General features: G+C 34.3%; 3 protein-coding genes across 3 annotated transcripts in view; 1 reads left to right on the top strand and 2 right to left on the bottom strand.

Moving 5' to 3' along the window:
• LOC118746762 overlaps positions 1-8018 on the bottom strand; it is a 71737-nt gene extending 63719 nt beyond the window's left edge. The window contains exon 1 of the mRNA XM_036480671.1: positions 7941-8018. The gene's annotated coding sequence lies outside the window, so the exon portion shown is untranslated. The remainder of the gene's footprint in view (positions 1-7940) is intronic.
• On the top strand, positions 35-3626 carry LOC118746760 (RING finger protein 10-like). Its single transcript, XM_036480669.1, has 5 exons — positions 35-651; positions 714-1248; positions 1306-2414; positions 2483-2637; positions 2710-3626. The coding sequence occupies exons 1-5, from the start codon at positions 564-566 to the stop codon at positions 3211-3213; spliced, it is 2391 nt and encodes a 796-aa protein (XP_036336562.1). The 5' UTR covers positions 35-563; the 3' UTR covers positions 3214-3626.
• Positions 7572-23852, bottom strand: LOC118746761 (choline-phosphate cytidylyltransferase B-like). The gene is made up of 5 exons (XM_036480670.1): positions 23349-23852; positions 16134-16984; positions 9700-10023; positions 9337-9499; positions 7572-8451 (listed from the first exon to the last, which is right to left on the bottom strand). The coding sequence occupies exons 2-5, from the start codon at positions 16557-16559 to the stop codon at positions 7865-7867; spliced, it is 1500 nt and encodes a 499-aa protein (XP_036336563.1). The 5' UTR covers positions 16560-16984; positions 23349-23852; the 3' UTR covers positions 7572-7864.
• Positions 23853-24100: the final 248 nt, after the last annotated feature.

Below are 24100 nucleotides of genomic sequence, written 5' to 3'. Positions count from 1 at the left end.
GACAGTTGGAAATTTCCGGTTGTCAACTATTTCTCGTTGCATTTTACTCGTTGGGCCAAATTTTTTAGCTCGTCGTCGTTGTGGCTTCCATTTTTTCATTCTGGAATTGCAAAAACTTGAATGTTTCGGATTTTTAGAATATTTCTACTTTCGCATTGAAATCTCCATACCAGATCCAGAGAATAGCTAATATAATAGAGTGATAAAGCTTTTGTGTGCTAAAGTAAGCCACAAACGGTTGTTGAAATTTGCGATAAAATTGACGACGTCATCCCTTGATTCGCCTAGTCAACTCGCCTACGAGTTTTAACCTCGTTTTCGCAAGCAGATATACTCCGTGCAATACATTTTTATACGCGACGTAATTTTTCGTGTATTTTGTAGTTAAAATCATGGCCCAGTAAAAATGTCTCGATTTAAAATTAATCAAGTGCATAAAACTCCATTTGGAGAAAAATTCACCCACAACAGTTCGCTGTCGAAGAATTCTTTCATTTTCAATTCCCCCAGTTCCCTTCGCCCAGCTACGTGCTGTGCTTCTGCAGTTTTCTTTTTAAATAACAATGGACAACAAGAAACAACAACAAAGCAATTTTACACGCTCGAAGGCGTGTCAGCCCACTGACTCTTCGGTTCGCAAGTCATCTGCAGGTTTGTATTTATTCATGTAGAAAAATATGTATTTCATTTGTGTCAATTATCTTTACGCACAGATTTACAAGTAAAGCCTTGGCCAAAAAATTCGCGTCCTCGTGAACAACCTTCAACAACAACTCGTAACGACTCGCAGCGCAATTCCAAGCAGTTCCCTTCAGTCAAAGCACGTCCTAATGTCGATAAACGTCCACGCCAGCGTGGCGGTGGCGGCGGCAACAATGTTGGTAACGGCAATGAAGCTGGCACTAGCGAAGACAGCTTTACATGCGCGGCTGATGATGTTTCTGCTACCAGCGCCGGATTAGCCACTGCAGTAGAGCCGGTGGAGACCGGTGCTTTGGTCAAAAAGAAGTTTCAGCCACATGTTGACTACGAGCTCAATTCTGTGTACATGCCAGGAAGCAAGAAGCAGAATTTGAACCATTTGCTCAACTTTCACTATGCACCACGTAACGCCGAAAACGCTTTTAGTTATAACGTTTTTGGTCGTAGTGGCGGTAGCGGCTCAACTGGGGCTACACAGCGCCATGGAGGCAGTAGTGGTGCAAGCAAACGTCACCGTTACAATAAAGAGCAGTTTTTACAAGCAAAGTAAGTTTCGTATTCACTCGCAAATATTCGACCCCATTTCAATTTCCCTTCATTTAGTTTTCAATTCGTTATAAAATCTGGTGTTAACCTAAATACTTTTGCGTCTCCCGACAATCTAATCGATTGGCATCTTATCGAGCAAATTAATATTCAAACTGAAGAGGAGCCACAATGTCCCATTTGCCTATATCCTCCAATTGCAGCTAAATTAACACGTTGTGGCCATGCCTATTGCTGGCCATGTATTCTACACTATTTGGCGTTAAGCGATAAAACTTGGCGCAAATGCCCCATATGCTATGAAGCAATTCATACTGCTGATTTAAAAAGTACAACCATTGTACAACAACGCCAGTTTAATATTGGTGATGAAATAACTTTTCATTTGATGCGTCGCAAGAAAGGAAGCATGATGATTGAAAAATTTGAAGTAAACCCAAATGAAGATAAAAGTGATAGCTATCCACTTCTTTCTGCTTATGAAGAGTCCAAATTTTCAAAGTTTTTGTATGCTAAACGCAATGACATTCTTAAAATTGTCGATCGTGAAGAACGTGAATTGGTTGCTGGGCAGGACCCTTCATGCCCCGAATATGTATTCATTCAACAAGCTTTGGATTTACTAAAAGAACGACGTGATAAAGTAGAAGAAATGGAAGAGGATAAAGATGAAAATATTTTAGAGGATGAATTAAAAACCACTAAATGTGTGAATCCGATTTTAGATGATGATGGAAGTAATACTTCAGAGTCGGCAGATGCTGAGGGTGGTTTACAAAACGAACATGAAATTAACGTTTCAAGTGCTGGGAGCAGCATCAGTATTGAGGATTCTTTGGACAATACGAATACTTTGGATATATCATCTTTCGGAGATCAGAAAATTAATATAAAATATTACTATTTTTACCAGTCAATAGATGGACAAAATATTTACTTGCATCCCTTGAACATTAAAATGATGCAAGCTTGTTATGGTACATTAGAACAGGCACCGTTAGTAATAACTGCACGTGTGCTGCAAAAGGAGTATCATTCTATGGACGAAGAACATCGCCGTAAGTTCACATGCCTGGGACACTTACCATTGACATGCCAGTTTGGGGTAATTGAAGTAGATTTACAACCGCCGATTGTGACCAATGGAATATTGCGTTTGTTCAAAGGTTTGTAAAATGAAAAAAGTTCTTTATCCAGACACCAATTATATGTAGTGCCTTTTTACATACTTTAGACGATATACTTATGCGCAAGAAAGAGCGTCAACGCCGTGATCGCGACGAACGTCGTCGTGAAAAGCAGATTAATGAAATAAACGATCGCCAAATGGGAAAACTGATTGCTAGTACCACAAACTTAAACTTGTCCTCCGCACAAGAATTTCCAACTGTATGGAAACTATTTTTTAAATTTTTAAATAAAATTGCTACTAATTTATATATTTATTAATCTTATTTTTAGTGGGGCTTTGAAGAGGCACTACCCAGCGTCAGTGCTGATGGAGATGTGCCTAGGAGCAATCCGACAGCAATACCAAAAACTAAACATCAAGCAACATATTCAGCAGTAGCTGTAGTCGGCGAATCGCCTGACATTAAGGAATATTGGCCTACATTATCATCACCAAGCCCAAATAACAGCAACATGTATCAGGAGTTATCAACTTGGGGAAAAAGCGCACCGACTCAAAAACCTGTTGCTAGTAACACTACAAATCGCAACATATTGTCTGATCGCTCCAGTGAATGTGAATCACTTGATAGTTTCTCAGTAGAAAATAATGGATTTACTACTCCCATGCGCACTGATTTGGGTGACGTTCTTGCCATGGCTATATCACAAAAGAAACAAAGTGTTACAACTGCTAATGCTGGACATGCTGTAGGAGCTGGTGGTAAAAAGAATAAGAAAGCTAAAAAAATGGTACCACTGTTCTCGACAGGCATAAATTATGCTGGCAAATAAATTCATTCAATGAAACGTATATATTGACCCACATAAGGGGAAAAAACAAAGATCGATTGGCTCGTATTACTATGAATTAATAATCCCCTACAGACTATGTGAAAAAAATCCAAATATGTATATTTTAATTTCATGTTCCTTTTGGTTATTTTGATTATTATTCAATACTATAAATAATGTTTTGAACTAACTAAGAAGATTTGTTTTGGCAAGGATAATGTATGCTCTATTTTTTATTTTCTCTTTATAAATTCAGCAGGTGTATCAAACTCAAAATTCACAGCTTCAGCTACACCTATGTAAGTATTTCAATTCATGCGAGTGTGTACTGTTGCGTCCTGTACCCATAATGTTAACGACAATTCAAAATAAAAAATGCAATAAAATATCAAATACGTTTGCAGAAAAGCAAATCAACTTTGTTTTTTATTATTAGTGCCATATTGATAGGCTAGTGCATTTGTCTAGTAAAAAGTGCTTATAGAAATGACTTTTAGATTTGCGTTATTGAACCGGCGATCGTTTTGCTGCACTTCGCAATGCTACAAGCATTTGGGCCTCATGCAATTCCTGATCCGATGTGAAACGGCAAGCCTCGTGTGAAAACTTTAAGTGCCGTTAAATAACATAATTGGGCAAGAAATGAGCAGTAAAACAATTCTTTATAATAGCTACATACATCACTGAATCCATCTTAGTCCGATTTTCCGTGAAATTACGAAAATGTTATCACTGATTTCGAATAGCTACGATCGCATCATATGCATATCGTTACCTTAATATAGAAAGGCCCGTACTAAGGGCTTGTTCGAGTTGCAATCACAACCGCAGTGTTGCGCGTATAATTAACTGGCTAACCAGAAAAGTGAGGCTGTGGTATGTCCCAGGAGCTGTCAAAAGTTAAAATCTTCTAAATGCTCTAAACTGCGTACAATATGTAGCTGTGGTTGTTGTATATTATTGCTGATGTAGTTAGCGAAATAGCTTGCGGCTGTGGTACTTCATTCTGGATAGCCAGTAAAGTATCACGTTCGGTGCGAATTTCTGGCAACGTATTATCTATCAGTTGAGCAGTTGCAACAGTATTGTAAATTTTCATCAGTGCGGTAGTAATGTCGCTTTTATTACGTGCCTCGAACAGGTCCTAATTTTCGTTCAAAACTTCGCTCTGGATAAAAGTCGGTAATTACATACATACTCACTAAATTATTCCTCTAAATTTAAATCAATTACTACATTAAAACATAAACTGTGTTTATTACCTACATATTAGTGTTGGTGGTGTTGTTATTGTAGCGGCTACTAAGCCCTCCTCGGGTGGGTTCATCCGTCAACGTTGTCGTCCGTTTCCGCTAAGGGGAGGCCCAGGAAGTGTGTGACTTCAACAGGGTCTGTCCATAAGGACAGGGGCGTCAGCTGGGTGGGGTTTTCAGGGCCGGTGAAGAGGTGCCGAGTGCCATGTGGCGACTCTCCACATGCCGGGCACATCCTCAGACCGAAGTTGGGCTATTGTGGTGCGGGTCTCCCGACGCAGACGAAGTTCTGTCCCGTCCACGTCAGGTGGTTGTGTGCCTAGAACTGCATTCACAGGGCGGGAGTCTACATAACTTGAGACTGAGCAACATTTTGATATGAAACAAAATGGTTTTGGCAATAAAAAATACATTATTTAAATTGGTGTTAAATTTTTTTTGTGTCAATTTTTCAACAATGCAATCGTGTTTCTCATCTCAAAATAAATAATATTAGTGTAATAAAACATACAAAATTTTTTTTTTGGGACATATGCATTCACGAAGTAATTTTGGCTCGATGCCAATATTTTTCAATGAAAGGGAATAACATTAGCTTTCAAAACTATTTTGTTTCATATCAAAATACTGATTCTGCGAAGGCGCTACGTTTAATTCGAATGGAGTGTTCAAAAAGCACACTGTGCGGCGTAACCGGAGTTGGACTGATGTGGTTATTTTTTCTAGTGCGGCCGAAGGCCACCAACACGGAAAGGAGTTTTGCGCAAAAATACTGCTCATAGCCTAACACGAGTAAAATTTTCCTTTGCGAAATTGCTAATTTTACCCCATTTTGAAATGGGCCCCCCGAGTGCCTATAGAAAAGGCAGGGAGGCGAAGGACAACATTTCTTAAAGTTTATACTGTGCTCTTTCTAATGAGTTTTAGGTGACACATCCCGTCCCCCTCCGCTCCCAACCAAAAAATTATTGTACAAATAACCGAACTTTTCCCACGCACAACATTAAATCCTCTGATGTATTGTTTGATTGCTATCAATAATTCGATGTGATATGTTTTTTTGGTTTAAATTTCGCAATGATGATCTAGGTTAAGAGTCGTGAAAAATCTTAGTAACATACATCCGAGAGTCGTCGAAGCGAACTTAGAAGAATTTTGAAAAAGAGACGTGGTACAGTAACAAAAAAAAAAACACATTATGGTTCTGTAAGCCTATTTTAAGATGCTTGTCAACACTTTCGTGTAAGATACTTGAATTTACATATTTATTTATTTATTTCCTTTGGACAATATCTCTCTCGTTTCTTACATGACATACGTGATACTTTAAAAGTTTTCTGCATTTTCTTTACTTGTGTAAACAAACGTTGGTATTTTGACGCTATAACGCATTATAATTTAATTAAATATTTCTTCTTTCCGTCGAAAAATAATTTTCATTATGTTATACATTTTCCATTCTTGGCTGAAACAATTGTCTTTACTTTTGTTGTTTTTTATGTTTTTTTTTCTTTTAATTTAATAAATTTTTTGTAACAAATACATATTTATGTAAGTATATATAAGAAATCAGTCATGCGAAAAGAATCACAAAATACCACTTACCATACATACTATACGAGTATATGTATGTCTACGCATGTATGTATGTATTTACGTAAATATACATACTTAGGTATACTTAAGAGATAGAAAAGCAAACGATATTTTATGAGAAAATTATACACACATATTTTCAGATTAAAATAAATAAAAAACGAGATAGGATCTCTTCGCAATTTGAATTCATCTAAAATTAAAAAAAAAGATTCAATTTTAGTTAGTTAAATATTGTATATACAACAAACATATCTTTGGTCCTCTAACGACACAATTCAAAACTCACAAAATAAAGACTTTCGCTACTGTTAAGTGCCTCATGGATCTAATCTTTGTCTAATCCTTACTACTTACTTTAAATAAGGATTGGACATGGATTAGACAAGAATTAGAAACATGAGTCTCTTAACAGTAGTAAGGGCTTATATTTTTTGAATTTTGAATTGTGCCGTTATTGCAGATGATCATCGATATGTCATTTCATTTACTTATTTGCTCAAGCTCATAAAAATAGCTTAGTTGTTTGCTTAAGCACACAAATACATATTGTTGTTTGAGTTCAATAATTTTTCAGCGATAAACTTTGCAACTTTTGAATTGGTCTTAAGAGTCCAGCCCGCTCATGATCGCGACCTTTAAGCTGCTGAGTCATTCATAATAGATTAACTCGAAAATATGCAATGCTTTGCTTTAACATGCACGGATATGGTCAATGAAATATTTTATTTTTTTTGCAAAAAAAAAATATGAAAAAGCATCAGTTGTTCCAAAAAAAAAAATTACTCGTTGAACTAATTAAAAATATATAAATATGTAAATGAAATAAAGTTCTTTGGTTATGAAATATCTACATACAATTTCCATTTTTTTGTATTCAATTGTGTTTAAAACCGCTTTCGGGTTATTCGAAAAATGGATATTTGATTTTTTAAATTTGAAGAAAACGAATAATTTTTGAATATATTTCTTTGCATATCGAATGAAAAATATTAGTAGCTCGCTCTGACACACATCTGCATAATTAAATAAAACAAAGAGTGCAAAGCAGTTTGCAAGAACCGAGTCAATCAATCCTTATATTCATTCCTTAAACACACAAAAAAAAAAACAAAACATAATTTTTCCAAAGACTCATTTTATAAACTTTTTTTGGAATACATGAAAAAAAATATATCCCGAAATTCTTTACTAAATCACTAATATACCCTTATATATTTCGTTGACCATTCGTGTACGAGTATATACGCAAGCATAAATAAACTGTAAATTAATAAGTATTCATGTACTAATAAGTATGTATATTTAAATGGATGAAAAACTAACCTAAGGAGTGATCATAGACTAAACTACTTAGAAATTGTAGAATAAATAGCATCGTATTTTGTGGCATTTCTTGTTGCTACTGTTTCTCGTTCTGAAATTGGTTGGCGGTTTATCGTCGAATCATTTACAAGTATAGCTGATTAAAATATGATGGGCACACCCGACCACAGCGCATTTGATGTCTAATTCAATTTTTTTTTTTTTTGTGATCCGGAATCGACTCGGATAACCCATAGTCAATGTGATACTTTCACTAGCACAACTCAGCTGATTTATGTTTGTATGTATAATTCGTGTGTTTTAACAAATTTATGCTTCATCATTGACGAAAAGTTCTCATAGACACACAAATGTCTGCAAATAATTGTGTTTCGCTTTAATTTAGCTCTTATTTTCTCTTCCCTTTAGCGCATTTGCGTTACAATAATAATAATATTACCTACGAAATATTTGGGTATCATATTATATAATTTGCTCTAATCACTTCTATGCTCATATTCGCCGCCATCCTCATCATCATCATCACCATCATTTTCTTCTTGTTCGACTAACCTGGCTGCCCTGGCGGCAAAATTCGAAGTTGTTCCACGGCCGCTGCTACGGCGTACCGTAGGACTATCAAGTGCACGACTCCGCGCAATATTGGCCGGCATGCGTACAGTTGCGAAATCAGTATCGTCCTCGAAATCACCATCATCAACATCTTCGTCATCACCATTCACTGAACCACTGGGACTGCCAGGTGGACTAAGCGCTTGTATTAATTTACCCTTCGATTCGTTCCACAAATGATTGAGACGTTCGCGTCCAAAAAGTAAAAGGAAAGCATCGATAAAATCACGTGATGCTTCCTCCCATTTTGTAATGATATCATCCTTCACTTTGGTCAATTCGCGACGACCGCGAACCTTCAGTTCATCCATTTTATTTTGAAATCTAAACTTCTTCTCCGAAAGGAATGATACATTCAAATCTTTGGCCGAATAGCCACGCGCCAAATTCCTGCGTACATATAAATCGTAGTCCTTGACGATGCGTGCCACAATATCCGATGTGGAAACGCCTGATTGAATAAAACGAAACGAAAAATATAAATGAATTTTTAGTTTAGTCTAAAAAGAAAATTAACAGAAGTTAAAAAGTGCTCGACGCATGTCCTTAGCGAAATGTCACTTGCAAAATTTTACAGTTAAAAATTCCACCTATAGTTTTGACGAACTCCAATAAGATCTGCTTCGTTTACACAACAGTCGTTTCTACGTAACCGGAACGATCCAGTTGAAATATATGGCCAAGGACTATCACTTCGGCAAAACTCGCCAAAACTGCTTGGGAAATTTGTATACTGTTACAAACACAACACAAACAACATTGTCTCAACCTTTTGTGATCACAGAAGTTGCCGATGGAGCCCATGTCCCTCTGACTTCTCGAAACTAATCAACTTGCAGTTGTGTGTTAGAAAACTCGGTTAACAGTAAATGAGTACCATCTGGATCTCTTCTATAGCTGACGGTTCCTAAGGAATCTAAAGCCGAGCCCACATATGCAAGGCAATGGCCCATCTTCCCACTAATTCCAGTGTGGTTCCCGTGCAAACCCTCTCCTCTCAGGTGTTTCACAGAGCCGTCCGTCTGTCTATGACTACCTCGATTCCTTTTGACTGTTAAAAAATTAAGCGCATGGATGGGTGCCCGAGATTTGGAAACAAAGAATAATTGAGGATTAACAATTCCAATTCGGATATCAGTTAGGTAGGTGGAATAGAAATATTTTTTCTAAGAGCAGTTACTTCTTGTAGACATTTACATACTTTCGAATTTATAGGTTCTATGTAGTAAGACAATCTCGTTTCTTGGATATCTCTACCAAGCTTTCCTTATTTTCGCATAACAAACGCGCAGAAATCATAATGCCGAAGAGGCTTAAAGCAATTCAACTCTCTTACCTTCCGTACGTTCAGTGGCCACAAACATGCCTTTAGCCTTCAGTGGTGCGTAAATATCCTCCACACCATTACCAAGGTATGGAATGTCATCGTGTGCAACAAAATCAATTTTATTCGATTCAATAAATTCGTCCGATAGAGTCCAAGGTGCATCCGGTACAATCTATGTATATAAGAAAATCAATTAAAATGACTCTATGCAAATATGTATGTACAACACTTAATTATAAATAGTTACATGCATACAAACATATGTAGGTACATAGGTACACCGGTGCAACGGCCGTTAAAAATATATGTACATACATATGTATGGCAATTTTGTAATAACGAATAATTACAATTGATCATTTAGATGCTTACTTCATCCACATAACGGCAGTGACGTAAAGCCTCGTAACGTTCTTGATCATTCATGACGGTACGCCCCTTCATGCGGTGTGTTAGTTCATCGTTGCACACACCCACAATTAAGTAAACATTCGGAAAAATGTTCTTTGCTTGCATTAGCTGTCTGGCGTGACCTTGATGGAAGAGGTCATAAATGCCATCGGCATAGACACGTACGCGTCGTTTCGTCTGGCCCGAACGCGCCATTTGATAGGTGATTTTATAGTTGTAATCACATTTCTCACGCTCCACAACGGCCTCTTCATCTGTGGACAGAGGTGCGGGCTTGCAAATTGTCTACAAAAATATAAATACAAAATAAAGGTTATGGTAAAAAATAAAATTTTCGAGGTAAAACACTTTCTGCACAGAAATATGTAGTGTAACAACAAAATAGTAAAACAAAAATGCATTTACAAATTCTTTAAAATCCATTTGCATTGGTAACATTTTAATGACCGCTGGTTTGGCGGATACCAATTTTGTTGTCATCTTTCAGCTAAATTTTTTTGACGCCTTCAAAATATGTTTGCGTTTTTTTTCGGACTACGATTTGATTTGACTTAATTGAATGGTAAAATAGACAATTCCTTTTTTGGCGTTGGTGATTTTGTAAGTTGCTACTTTTATGCAATTTTAGTATCGATAAATTATTTAGTAAATATGTAACCTTATTGGCGTGCGAATGCGTTCATAAACCTTTTATTTCTTTTATTGAATTTATGACAAAAAATGCGAGAATTCTGACAACTTTTCAAATAAACTTTACAAATAAAGAAGGCACTCAATAGTCATTTTTAATGTGGATTCCACACGAGACAATCGTTGCGGCGAACAAGATAAAATCCATTTTTTTAGGTAAGTTGAAATAAATCCAACAGCAATAAAAAAAAAATTATAACATTCCATCAAGATCATTATCAAAATATTAGCATTATAAAAAAAATAATCAAATACAAATTAATTTTAAAAAATTATTTTTTTTTATTTTATGTGAAAATCTTATATGTTTGTTATTTTAGTTTATGCATATCAGTATATATTTCTTAGCAATTTTTAAAGTTAAATTTCTGCCGTTTTAAAGAAAATTTTATTATACTTGCCATTGCTAGCTTTCCTTCATGTTTTTAAAGAAGTGAGCGCGTTTATCAATCAATAACTTCCATATGTGTTTTACAACAGGTTTCCAAAAATAATAAACATCGAATAAACAAAAGGAATAGCCAAAACTGATCAAAATAAAAAAGTTTCTATTATTTCTTCCGCCACTATTTATGGCGTTGGTTATATAATGAGCTGGACCTTTATAAAAAAAAAAATTAATAAGCATTACACAAACAAACGAACACTCACTTACTTTTAGTCCATAAGTGTTGGCAAAATGTTAATCTGATTAATGATTAAAAATTAGCGATTAAAATGTTATCGTAATCATCTGTACGATTAATGATTAATTTTTTTTTGTAATCGTTAATCGTCGGTTGTGATTACGATTAACTAATTTTAATCATTAATCGTTAATCCAATAAAAAAACGTTTGATTAAGTGGTCTAGTTTGTCCAAATTTTAAATTAAACACCAGTTACAGTCATAGTTTCGTGTTTGACGCTTATAAAAACACATAATATATAAAAAAAAAAAAAATATAACCCATCGCACATGTGCAGAGGGAGATCAAAACCTAGTTTTTGCATATCGTCTTCTGGTAATAGATCACAATGAAATTCAAGAGGAGCTCGGCCAAACATTAACATATTGTTTAAGCGCCAATCTACTATTATTATTATTAATTTGTCCGCTTAACTGCTTTTCACTGTATATACAATGTATATATCGTTACCTTAATATAGAAAGGCCCTAACTCAAATTGTCGCTGAAATACAAAAAAAAAAATCCTTAACTGACTAAAAATTGTTTTTGATTAAAATGATGTGGGGACTTATAATTCGATGAAATGCATCATAATCAATGAAAATGGGAACGATGTGAGATAGGGCCTTTCTATATTAAATGTAATTTTTCGCAGGGAACGTAGCGATATTCACATTTGTGTGTGCATGTATGTAGATAAGTACATATGTATATATGTATGTATGTATGGATTTGCTCTTAGGTAGGTGTACAAAAGCATCAAGTTGAAAATGGCGTGACATTTTTATTTGATAATTGTTATTATTGTAAATTTCGTTTTGCACTATTTACGTTTTATTGTTGATGCATTTTTCACGGCAATCGTGTGTTAAATGCATGCCCTGTAGGGAAGATTTCAATAGTAAAATATCTATTTCGGCGTTAGGTATATGGGCGTTTCCTTAAAAATGTAAACCGAAAATGCGAGTAAATGGGTACAAACCGCCGTTATGACCGCCTTTTTTGCCAACCAAAGGACGGTATAAAAGCTACACAACGGCACATTTTTTTATAAGTGACTTCCGTATGATTTATTTAACTCTAAATTCGTACGAATATCACTTTCGACATCATGGAAAGAGCCATATGTACATAAATATATACTTATGTATATATAACTTATTACATTAAACGAGCAATTCTTGCATATATGTATATATATATAAATATATACATAGGTTTCTCGGAAACGGCTCTAACGATTTAAATAAAATTTTGCTTACAGATAATGTTTTGCATTGTAAGATTATTAGATATGTATTACCTCCGAGAATACTCGTTAAAGGTTGCCACCTATTCGAAATAAATTGGAAATTAAATAAAACATCACAATATGGGTATCAAAAGAAAGGTATTTTGAAAATCTACTAGAAATATTTTTTAATAGGGTGGGCACCTATTGTGAATGATTTGCTTATATACTAAATAATTGTTAACCTTAGGATATTAGAAAAAGGATAAAATGAAAGGTATTTTTGAGAACATTTTTGAGATATTTGCGATGAGGATTGTATGTATTTTTAATACAAAAATGTATTTTGTTAATATCAATTAGCATTTTTTGTATTTTGTCTTTGTTTTTATTTTTCTGGTGAGGTTTATTCTGCACGTTACCGATCATTTAGTAACCGAATAGTTGTATTACTAAAAATTTTCACCATTTTCACCATATTTTCAACAATCCAGCAGCAGAAATTGTGGCATTGCATATTTCAATACCACAGTGCACCGAATGCGAAAACGGTTTCAAAACGTTTGTTACCTGTTAAAAATGGTAAAATTCAGCGACCGCATCGGTTATGAAGTTATTAAATAAAAATTATAATTTATAACAATATTGGACTTCTATTTTTTCGGTTATGCTTAGTATCCTGCTTTCAAGAAAATCAAAAGTTCCATATAAAATGACGCAAAAGAAATGGACAAGAAATTTTCTTGTATCAAATTTCCTTAAGGGAGTACCCAATTCTTAAGAAATTTGCCAAGCTTTCTACTATGTACGGTTTTCTACAGTATTTTGTGAAAAAATAGCACAAGGTAACCCATGTTTACAACAGAAATATATGCCCGTTCCATTATTTCTTGAGGAAAGAGTGAGAGGGCTGTGAAATATCAAATGTCAAAATTCCTTGCTCACACACACGAAATAATGCCAATTTTTTTCTTGAACGTTTTCTTAAGAGCTGGAAACTAAGCTTTAAATTTAACCGTTATTTTATGATTTTTATTTTTTCCATCAATAATTTTTGTTCTTGCAATCCTTATTTTCCAGCATTCGTAACGGTTACGATCTTTATAATGAAATCATAATTTAACCCTTAAAATTTGATAAATTATGATTTTTATTTTTGCGATCAGTAAAAATCGTTATTTTTTAGTTTTATTTTTTCGACCTAATTTTAAAGATCATTTAAAACGGTCATAAAAACACAATCTTCAATATGACGGTTAAAAATTATTAAATTTTACGGAAAATAAAAATCGAAATCTAACTATTATTCATGATTGAAGAAACAAAAATCTAAAAAGAACGATTTCGCAATGATCTAAAAATAAAATTCTTGATGATTAACTGCTATTTTCGGTCTCAGATTAAGTTAGATGTAATTGTGTTTGTTTTGTATATGGAAAATCATATTGTGAGGGATAAATTAAAAACGCATTAAATTCAAAAAATTTGAATGGATTTCTCTATAGGGTATTCTAGGTGTACACAAAGGTACAGAAGTATCACTTTAAATACATATACGAGCATTCACGTCAAAACGTTAACAAATCACTCAAGTTACAAATTAACAAATCGCTTAGCAGAACGACGATTCGGCTTTGCCAATTCCATTCAATTAAGCCGTTGACGTACAATCGCCTTAATGGAACTAATCGCGAAATTAGTAGTTTTCATGCATTTTAAACCACATCACTGTATTCACTGCGCGCGATTTAATCCTCGAATGACTATTTTTATGCACAGTCCACTTGGTTTTATACAGGTTTGTATGCATTTTTCTTTACTACTCCGGGTTATTCTTTTCATTCAGAACTTGCAAAATTATTTTTATTATTTATGCTTTTGACGTACAAGCGAAAAAATGAGCAAAATGAAATTGATGTGAATGGCAGACAAGTTGCACATCTCTACAATAAAATGGAACTACTATTAGGCTTGGCACGGTCACTGCTATACAGGCAAGGCAGTGATTTATTAGATCTTTATTTGTGTTAGCAGTAGGTAGGCGTATAAATGTCATCAAGGAATCATGTGGAATTCAAAGTTATCCCAATTGTGTTTGCGTCGCATAGGTAGACAATTGAAAATAAATAAACGATCACTTAATATTTGATGCGTAACCATTGCATACATAACATTTATGTACATATCTATAAATAAAGACCAATTCTCTTCTCACTGGAATCAATTAAACTTTTATTGAAATATCTATGGGCTATTTAAAAATCGCATTAAAAGCGGCAGTCACACGACTTTTCTTCTATCTTTTTTAGTAGAAACAAGGGGAACGGATTGGCGAAAGTTAATCGATTGAAGAATTATCAAAATATAAAATAATATAGGACGAATAGCCCATGCAAAATTTCACGAATTATATAAAACGTGATCGCCCTTTGGTAGGCAAAGGCAAACCCATCTGCCGTTCGGAGGCGGCATAACACTTTATGTCCTTTTCCAGAACCGACGAGTTTATGAGGAACTGGTGCGTAGTATGCTTATATATCATCCGGGTATACTTTTTCTTTTATTAAATTGAATCAGGCAACAAGAAATAGCATAAAAATCGCCGACCGTTTCGAAGTGCAATGCGGTATAGTCGTTGTTCTGGATATTAAGCTACAGTTTAACGGCTATACTCAATCCGGACTGATGAGCAGCCACTATGCGAGATGTGGTAACCAATCCGAGTTGGGCCTTGGGTCACGGCCACGAGAGAGAGCTTCGATGAGGCGTCCGTTTACCAGTAGGTGAGGCTGCAAGCGGGCGGGTGTCTGTCTTGGAGCAAGCGGTTCGCTATATAAACGTTTATTCGATTGCGAAACCACCTCCGTCTCAACAGTGGGTTGTGCGCTGGATTTGGACCCGCCACGTAAACTATGAAGCGGCCATAAACTCGCACTGAAAAAGTGGTCAGTAGTTTAAACTTAGTTTAAATTGGAACTGAGTTTAATTAAACTTCGTTTAAACCAGCATTGAAAAACTGGCCCTTAGTCAATGTTGACTCCAACTGTTTACTTAGAAAAAGGACCAGTTCTTTTTTTTTCAAGGAGCGTTTTAGTTGGAATATTTTCGTCAAGCTTTGGTTCGACAAACAGTCGAAAAAAACTGATGCAGACATCGCCGACTAAGTCTGAGCAGACCCTAACAACTGCGTCACTAATCACGCGCCGGAAGGCTCCCATAAAATCGTTACGCGTAATGGGTTCAATTCCTAGCTGATTTTGAGAGCATTCCAATTTTATAAGAGCTTGGGTTTTGTTGTTATCAAGCTTCGCCCAAATTTAGCGTGTCACCATACACATCGGTTCTGCAGCCCATATTTTGTTTGCCAACCCCATGGAATTCGCCTTAAATCATAATTTACACTATGCCTTCAAGTTCGATCTCTTTGCATTTGCAGAATATCTCGACACCTAAATAGCCTTGGTTCTGAATTTATAGTAGTTGCCACTGCATATTCCCACAAGGGATAGGCTAGCGTACTATAGTACTCCTACAGTATTCCTTTGAGGAGTCTATATCAGTTCAGTAAAAGTGTGGAACTTTCCAAAGCTTTTGAGCCACCCTGCGAGATCACAAAGACCCCAGAAACTGGTAGATTCTGGTAGAGAGAGAGAGAGAGGTTATTTCGCGAAACTTTCATACAGTTTTTCGATTTATAAATTGTTAGATACATTTTTATTAAAACGTGCTTCTGTTAACTTTTAAAATGTTTTAAATTGAGATCCCTCGATATCAATAAATTATAAAAATAACTGTGCACACTTACTGCAAGATCTGATGCGCCACTGCTGATCGACGGCAGCGGTTGTGGTGTCGGCACATACTCTCTTTTCACTGGACTATCGTAATATACCGATGACGAACCAGAGGCCTCCTCGTCTGGTTCGCATTGTGAAACTGTGCGTGTATAATCTTTGTTTGTTATTGCATTATTAGTGGCAGTACTAACACCATCCACATATATATCACTAAGGGCAATATCATTGCCATTCACATTCATTTTGTTGGCAATTGATGCCTTTGCTATAGCTGCTGTTGCTCCTCTAGCTATTGTTGCCACAGCGGGCATTGAGATTGCAGTCTCGTAGGTGCGTTTACGTGTTGAAATTGGAGTAGGTGAGGTAGTCGTAGTCGTCGACGACGATGCTAGTGTCGAAATTGGATTGTTAGCGAGCACTGATGACGATGCCATAGCAGCAGCAAAATAGTTTAAAGGAATAACAGCAACGATTCAACTAGAATGTGGGCGAGAAGCGATGATAGGAAGGATGAGGATGATGATGCCAATGCTGAAGCTGAAGCTGATGACGTGGTCGTAAAACGCGCACCGGATGTCGACTTCAGTTTTGAATATTTTTCTGTAGACTTCCTCTTTGGATGTGAAGCAGCAGCTGATTGAGGAGCGTGTACGCCAAGCTATTGCGTTTTATTAAAGCGTAAATTTTTATTTATGTGACTTTAAGTGAAGAGATTCAATTGCTGAAACTAACGCGGTCACAGCGATGTCTCAACGACGATCAAGCAGCAATTAGACAATAGTTGTGCATATGTATGTATATCGTAAGTTGTTGGTGTTTTCTTTTTTTCTTATTATTTGCGCGATTGAAATAAAATGCCCTGCAATAAAAAAGAGCAAAAATTAATACATAAATATCAATGTTTCTGTTTTATGCGCTTGACCAAGTATTTTGGTGAAATTTGCAACGGTAGGGGTATTTTTCTAAACGTGTAAACTTACGAAAATGTAAAATTAAGTAATATGCTCAAAAAAAACGGTCAAAATCAAGTAAATCAAAAATTTCTTAAACTTTACAAATAAGTGCTTGCATTTGCTTTACTGTTGCTGAATATTTTTCGGTAAGTTAGATTAATAATGCTGGTATTCAGTAAGTCACTCTCATCTCTAGTAACTAAATTGGAGACTAAATATAAACTAGTGACAATTTTTGTGACTTGTGACGATTTGCATATTCAGTAGGAGAAAGTCACAAACAATATACCAAAATTGTGTGGTGAAAACAAACGGAGGCAGTCAGCTGATAACACTGTGCGACAATTTTCTGACAATTCAAACCAACCCGGACTTCACTAATATTTTCTGAAAGTATACATATCCAATATAAAACACTCGATGGATTTGCAAAAGTTTGCTCGTATTTTTATTTTACGGCGTACTAAAGTTTTCATGTCCCGGCCTAAGTAGTTTTCTAAAAAGTGGAAAAAAGAATAAAATATATGTCTGATCGAAATCGAAGATTAAGACAATATGTATATAGTAAAATTTTATGGAAAATATTTTCGTAGAATATTTTAAGCCTTTACCTCTCACCTGAATGGGTCGTATTAAGCCTTATTTTAAGAAACCTCACAAAAAGCCAATTTGGAAAGTCGTTAGAGTATTAAAATATTCTTGAAAATTATTATTTTTTTTTTAATTGAGTTTGGCTGTTACAGGCCAACCTCAAGAATGATAGAATACAAGATTGCGCCAATCGAGCTGAGAGTAACTGGCCGTGACGTCAATAAATACCAGAATGAGAGAGCAAGACGAACTCGACAAGAAAAAGAGGAAGCATCGAACAAAAGGCAGTATTGCCAAGTTTTCAATTTGAAAAAGCACCAAATATTTATTGGTGTATTTTATGGACTTTATATGCATACATAATTATATTGTAAGGATGCCGATTCAAATTAATAAAAATCAATGTTTTTTGCACGACGGTCGATTTTTTCTGGCTTGATTGAAGGTGCTGCCACATATTTTGTTGTCGCTTATGATTGTGCCATGATTTTATTAAAATTTTTGTGAAGTTGCTTACCACGCTTATGATTGCTATAAATTTTGCTTCCATTTTTTTAAGATTTTATAATTTGGTGTCTTCAAACTAAAAACAAAAGCACCAAAAACGCACCAAGCACCATACTCAAAAATATTCGGGTTTTGAATACCCACAAAATTTGGTGCGAAAAGCATTAAGTTGGCAACAGTGAATGTGAACAAAAGTATTTTTTGACGTCAGCGATTGGGTGGATGCTGTCAAATCGACGATGAGAGGGTTAGCGGTCCGCGAATGGCGCGACCTTTATTTTCTGGATCGTGGGCCAACCTAATATTCGCGGCTTGCGTTTTGGTACGCACGCCGTGGAATATATTTTTCTGCGTTACCCGAAATTGGTCTGCGTACGTTTGCGTTTGATTTCATTGAGCGAAACGTCAAATCAAAATGTCACGCAGAATAAAAATTTGGAATTGAGTTAGCTTCAAACGCACGCCGTTCAATTTCGGTTGGTCCCATACAATTTGTATGTGCATGAGAAATTTTCGACAGTAAATTGGCGGCTTGCGAGAATATTAGGTTAGCATAGAAAATATTTCCCATGAAATTTTAATTTCGCTCAGACATTTATTTTAACCATTTTTTCCACTTTTTTGAAAACTACTTTTGCAAATCTATTGAGTGTTTTACTACTGGATGGGTATAATTTCAGCAAATGTTAACCAAGTCTGGTCTGGTTTCGGCTGTCGCACAGTGTAACATAAAGCAAAAGCAGTCACCAAAACAGAAGTTCTCAAAAATCAACTCTATGTTTTTTTTTAATTTTCCAAATTTGTTTTGTTATAAAGTTTGAAACTTTGATTTATATGGTTTTGGCTAAAGCTTGGATGATATTTTTTTAGGAAAATAACAAAAAAATGTTCAACTTGAAAAACATTTTGAATACAATATGTGAACACTTGTTTGAGTCACTGTATTTACTTTCCTTGCCGGGGCACATTGGGACTGCTTCATAGAAACCGATGCTCAAACCTCATTTTTCAAATGTTGGAATGAGTATTTAAGAAAAAATAATAATATCAGCAGAGTCATAACAAAGTACCACATCGCATGTACATAAATACATACATACATATGTATGTATAAAAATTGCGTTCGTAAGTGCTATTAATTGCCGCATATAACAGTCAAAAAAGTAATAATAATTACCGATATCGAATGCCAATGTGCAAATTCTGAGTCAGTTAAGTAGGCGGTGCCCCCCAAGTATGACTACAGATCTTGCTGCAGCGGCCTTATCTTATATACGATGTATGCGTAGTCTTTTCTAGTGCATTCCATTAGATAAGGACTCTATAAAAAACAACAGTAACTTACTAGTAAGCGGCACTAAGGGGTATGTATATTAGGGCGGGTCGAAAAACACAACATGTCTGATACGAAAATTGTATAGGTGGTAAAAGGTTCGCAGACTGAAGACATTGTCGCAGAGAACCAGAATTGCTTTTCTAGAATAAGGGATTAAAATAGCACCTTTTAACACCAACATATACAATTTTCATACCGAACATATTAAGTTTTTCGACCCGCCCTAATGTATTTACATACATACATACGTATGTATTTGCATGTAAATATATTTAAATTTACAAATGTACACAAAATATTGAACTTGTTGATTTGATCTCAATTTTAGCTTGTTTTATGTTTAGTATAAAAACTACGGTTTTTGATTCCGCTGAGTTCGTAATAAAAACGTATCAATAATAGTCCTACTAATTTTCATTTGTCTATAAATTAAAATTTTTGTATACATATTATCATTGCAAGAAAAAAATAATTAGATGATCTTTTTGGCAAATAAAAAATCGTGGAGGTGATTGTTTTTTATTTATTAATTTTTCATTGACCCAGAGGAAGGCTAACTTCTTAAACGTATCAATGCAGAGCATCAGTCTCTTTTATTTCTTAACCACATGAGATAAGTTTCCGGTTTGAGCAACTTTGTTAAAATAAAAAAATTGGCAATTATTTATGGTTGCGCATATTCGATATCATTATATAGCATAGGAATAAAAAAAAAAACTGATGCTTTGCATTAATGCGTTTAAGAATAGATAATTTTTATTTTGAAAAAAAAATCCAATAACTGACCACTCTAATATGCTTGTTTGTTTTCCACTGAAATTTAGGTATTCTATCAGTGATCGGACTTTAAAAAAAATTTGTGTGTTAGAATCTGGAAAAAATGTGATAGATCTCAGGTTTGTTTTCCACTGAAATTTAGGTATTCTATCAGTGATCGGACTTTAAAAAAAATTTGTGTGTTAGAATCTGGAAAAAATGTGATAGATCTCAGGTTTTGATCAAACTTTGTACAAAAATTTAAAAAATTCTGCGAGGTTTCACCTAAATTGCAAACCTTTTAATTAGAATCTAAAAAAAAAAAATAATTTTATTATAATGAAGTGCAACATTGAAATTGCGTTGGCCTTTGACAATTTTTTTCCTTGACAATGTAAAGCAGTTCCTTCCATATCAAGATATTTTTCGAACATATTTTGAAAGATTTCTGCAACCTTGCGGAGTGCTGCCAGCTTTTTTTTACCACATCACGATGTAGCGAACAAATGTGGCACGTTCCAGAAACCGCTACTTGGGATTTGCCGATTTTGACAATTCTCATGCAAAAGTAAACAACGCTTTAGAAACTTTAGATGCACTGAAATTTGCTAATACTTTCACAAAAATCGCCATTTTTTAACATTTTCGCTATTAATTCTTTTTTATAAATCATATATTTTGCAATTTAACACAATAAAACGACGTTTCCTGTCGAAAAATTAAATATTGAGAAAATTTACTATTTTACGGTTTATTTTATCCTCCCATTCTGCCTGTTGTAAGTGTTAAATGTTGCTCAATTTTTGCTCTTAAAGTTAAAAAAATTATGTCGAGCAAAAATAAAACTACTCAAAAATGGGAATATGTGGTAGATTTCAGACCTTGTGTGGTAGATGTGGTAGATGCTGAAAAAAGTGGCAGATCTACCACAATGTGGTAGAAGTCCGATCACTGTATTCTATACTTCTTTAAACGATTTTCAATTTCTAGTTGTAGTGTGCCGAAAACTAGAACCAAATTCGTTCCACCTTTAAATACACACATACATAATATATGTATACTATGTACATTAGGGTGGTCTATACCGCAAAAAAATATAGCCCTGTCTTTTATTTTAGAATCAAAAGATAAAAAAATTCGTAGAAATGGTATAGAAATCTTGAAAATCAATATATTTTGATCGGTAAACTCTGTTCCTCTTCAGGAGACCTCCAATAATAATACCCAATTGTTTATTCAACCATTTTATAATAACAATTTTTATTGGTCCCCCAAAAACATCCAAAAATGCAATTGTTAATAGCGAGCTTTAAATATTTTTTGATTTCGAAATAAAAAAAAAACAAGGTATGTTTTTTCGATATAAGAGGATCCTAGGCGGTGAGAGCACTAAAATTCGGACTTAGCTTTGTTTCCACATGCATTTTTGGGCCACCCTAATGTGCACACATACATATACATAAATATTCACGTTCCCAAGTCGAGATCCAACATTTTTCTCCAACATTTTTCCCAAGGTTTGACTAAAAGTTGAATAAAGTTTGAATTCAAATTGATATCCAAACTTTTCTCAAGTGGAGAACTCAGATTATTTCCCATACAAAAAATGTGCCGTTTTGTTGGAGAATGGGTTGGTTCTCCAATTGAGGTGCACTTGAAAATCAACATTGGACCTTGGAATTTTTATTGGATCTCCACTTGATCTCCAACCCAAATGTTTATTGGGTTGTCACATTTCATTGCCACCACGTCCATTATGTTTGACAAAGTTCAGATTGCTACATTAAAAATAAGAAAGGTTATATAATAAAGCAATTATAAACTTTACATTAAAAAATTAAATACAGTCATGAACTTGGAACTATTTTTTTTTAATGACTTATTATTACATTTCAAAGATCGTCTACATAGTCGTTGCCTTTGTCATAAAAAAAGCTCGTTTATTTCCGACGCGAATAAAACTACTCCACCATTATTAAGCATTTAGAATTGATAAGAGCCGGATTTCAGTTTCACATATTTATGTAGGTATTTTTCTTTAAGAATTCCCAATGCGTATGCAAACATACATACATACATATGTATTTGTTTAAGGTACCCTGCCGTGAAGGAATTGTAGAGACAAATAAGAAGAAGAAGCAGGGAAGGCTATAACTATAATACTACCAGTTTGATTTTCAGGTAGATTTTGCATCTTTTTTCCATACTAGCAACTGATATTTTAATGCAAAAAAAATACCTGATTTTTTATTAAACTGTTAATGTTTCTATTTAAACGAAATTGTAACTGTCTGCTTAATTATAAACTAGTTTTATATATAAATATGTATTTTATTTTGAAATTAATTTTTTTTTGTTATTTTCTTGTTAAAATACATGTGTTATTTATTTTATTTTACCGGCAATAAAGTATTAGGAAAGTATTTTTAACTGCATATTTTACTTGTTTATAGCGAATATTTTTGAATTTTGAGTGAATGAAATTCCTAGCCGTACTTATTAAAAACTCGTTATTTTTTAGAAGCATTTGATTACAAGAAATCCAAAAAAAAAAATTTTTGAAAAAGACAACTACAGAAGTTTGAAACACATAAATAATACCAAAATACTGACGAAGTTGATTTTCCTTATTTCATAGTACAATAGACTCTTTGAAAAGAAAAATTAAATTTTGATTCAAAAGATCAAGATACATGTTTTAAGTTACTCATACGCCCCCTACCGAAGAAAAGGATAGTTTTCTCTTCATATTGAAAATTTTCAGAACGAACCCGAATTTTTCCAGAAGCAAACAGATTTTTATAATAAATTACACTTTATTGGTTAAAAAACTACTTTTTTGCAAAAATTCCTATTTTGTGGCATTTTATTCATAGTTTGAAATAAATGTGTATGCAGTGGCAACTTTTATCTCAATTGTATAGTATATACATTTAATAATTAAGTAATTTTCGTTTCATATAATTTTTTTATATTTTTTTTATTTTTTTTTGCGGTCATATATTGTATATACTATGTACATACAAACATACATGGCTATGTTCATATGTATATATGTATGTATGCATGCATGTATCTACCTTTCACTGTTTTGTCACACTTAAAAATCCAAGTGCGCTGCGTGCTGCGATGTCAAGATGTAAATAAACACGTTTTATTTGCTTAAACGTCACAATTGTTACTAAATTTAGTCTGGCCACTCAATTTGCTACAAGTAGCTGTTGTTTCTGTACATATATTGTACGCCACTTGTTCTGAAGGAAAATATTTTTATTTACTGTTGATTGTTTGTTAAAAAAAAACGAGATGTTTCTTAATTTATTTATTTGTTTGTACGAAAGTTTTTTCTTTTTCCTAATTGTTTAAAATTTTCTAAATTTATAATACTGCGTAGAAGATACTATAGCGCAATCAAAAACTCAATTAAACTCAATTGCTTTCACCACAGTGCCAAATATTCCTTTCAAATAAGCTGTGTACGAAAACTTTACGATTTTGTTACGTTTATGTTGCAGACAAGACGACGGACGAGCGCTGTTCGCGAGTGAACATTAGCAAAGCAACAGTGAAAAAGCACTGAACGACGGACGCTTTGGATGAGTTAGTAAATTGGTCGGCGGAAAGGCAATGAAAATTAATGTACATACATACATATGTATGTACTAAATTATAATCATATACATACATATATGTATATAGTATGTACATTAGGGTGGTCCAAAAACAGTAAAGTCGGAATTGTAATGCCCCTCACCCCCTAGAATTCTTCTATATCGAAGAAAGTATACCCCTATTTTTTATTTTGAAATCAAAAAATAATTAGAGGGCGCTC

Source organism: Rhagoletis pomonella, unplaced genomic scaffold, assembly GCF_013731165.1.
Source record: "Rhagoletis pomonella isolate Grant_MI unplaced genomic scaffold, Rhpom_1.0 Rhpom_scaffold_00011, whole genome shotgun sequence".
NCBI lineage: Eukaryota > Metazoa > Arthropoda > Insecta > Diptera > Tephritidae > Rhagoletis > Rhagoletis pomonella.
This window is presented reverse-complemented; position numbering and strand designations above follow the sequence as displayed.

Excerpts from the sequence above, each read along its gene's own strand:
- LOC118746761 (XM_036480670.1), bottom strand. The coding sequence starts at position 16,559 with ATGGCATCGTCATCAGTGCTCGCTAACAATCCAATTTCGACACTAGCA. Across the intron at positions 10,024-16,133 it reads GTGGCGCATCAGATCTTGCA|ACAATTTGCAAGCCCGCACC; the intron begins GTAAGTGTGCAC and ends ATATTTTTGTAG. Across the intron at positions 9,500-9,699 it reads ACTGCCGTTATGTGGATGAA|ATTGTACCGGATGCACCTTG; the intron begins GTAAGCATCTAA and ends TTATATACATAG.
- LOC118746760 (XM_036480669.1), top strand. The coding sequence starts at position 564 with ATGGACAACAAGAAACAACAACAAAGCAATTTTACACGCTCGAAGGCG. Across the intron at positions 1,249-1,305 it reads GAGCAGTTTTTACAAGCAAA|TTTTCAATTCGTTATAAAAT; the intron begins GTAAGTTTCGTA and ends CCCTTCATTTAG. Across the intron at positions 2,638-2,709 it reads CCGCACAAGAATTTCCAACT|TGGGGCTTTGAAGAGGCACT; the intron begins GTATGGAAACTA and ends TCTTATTTTTAG.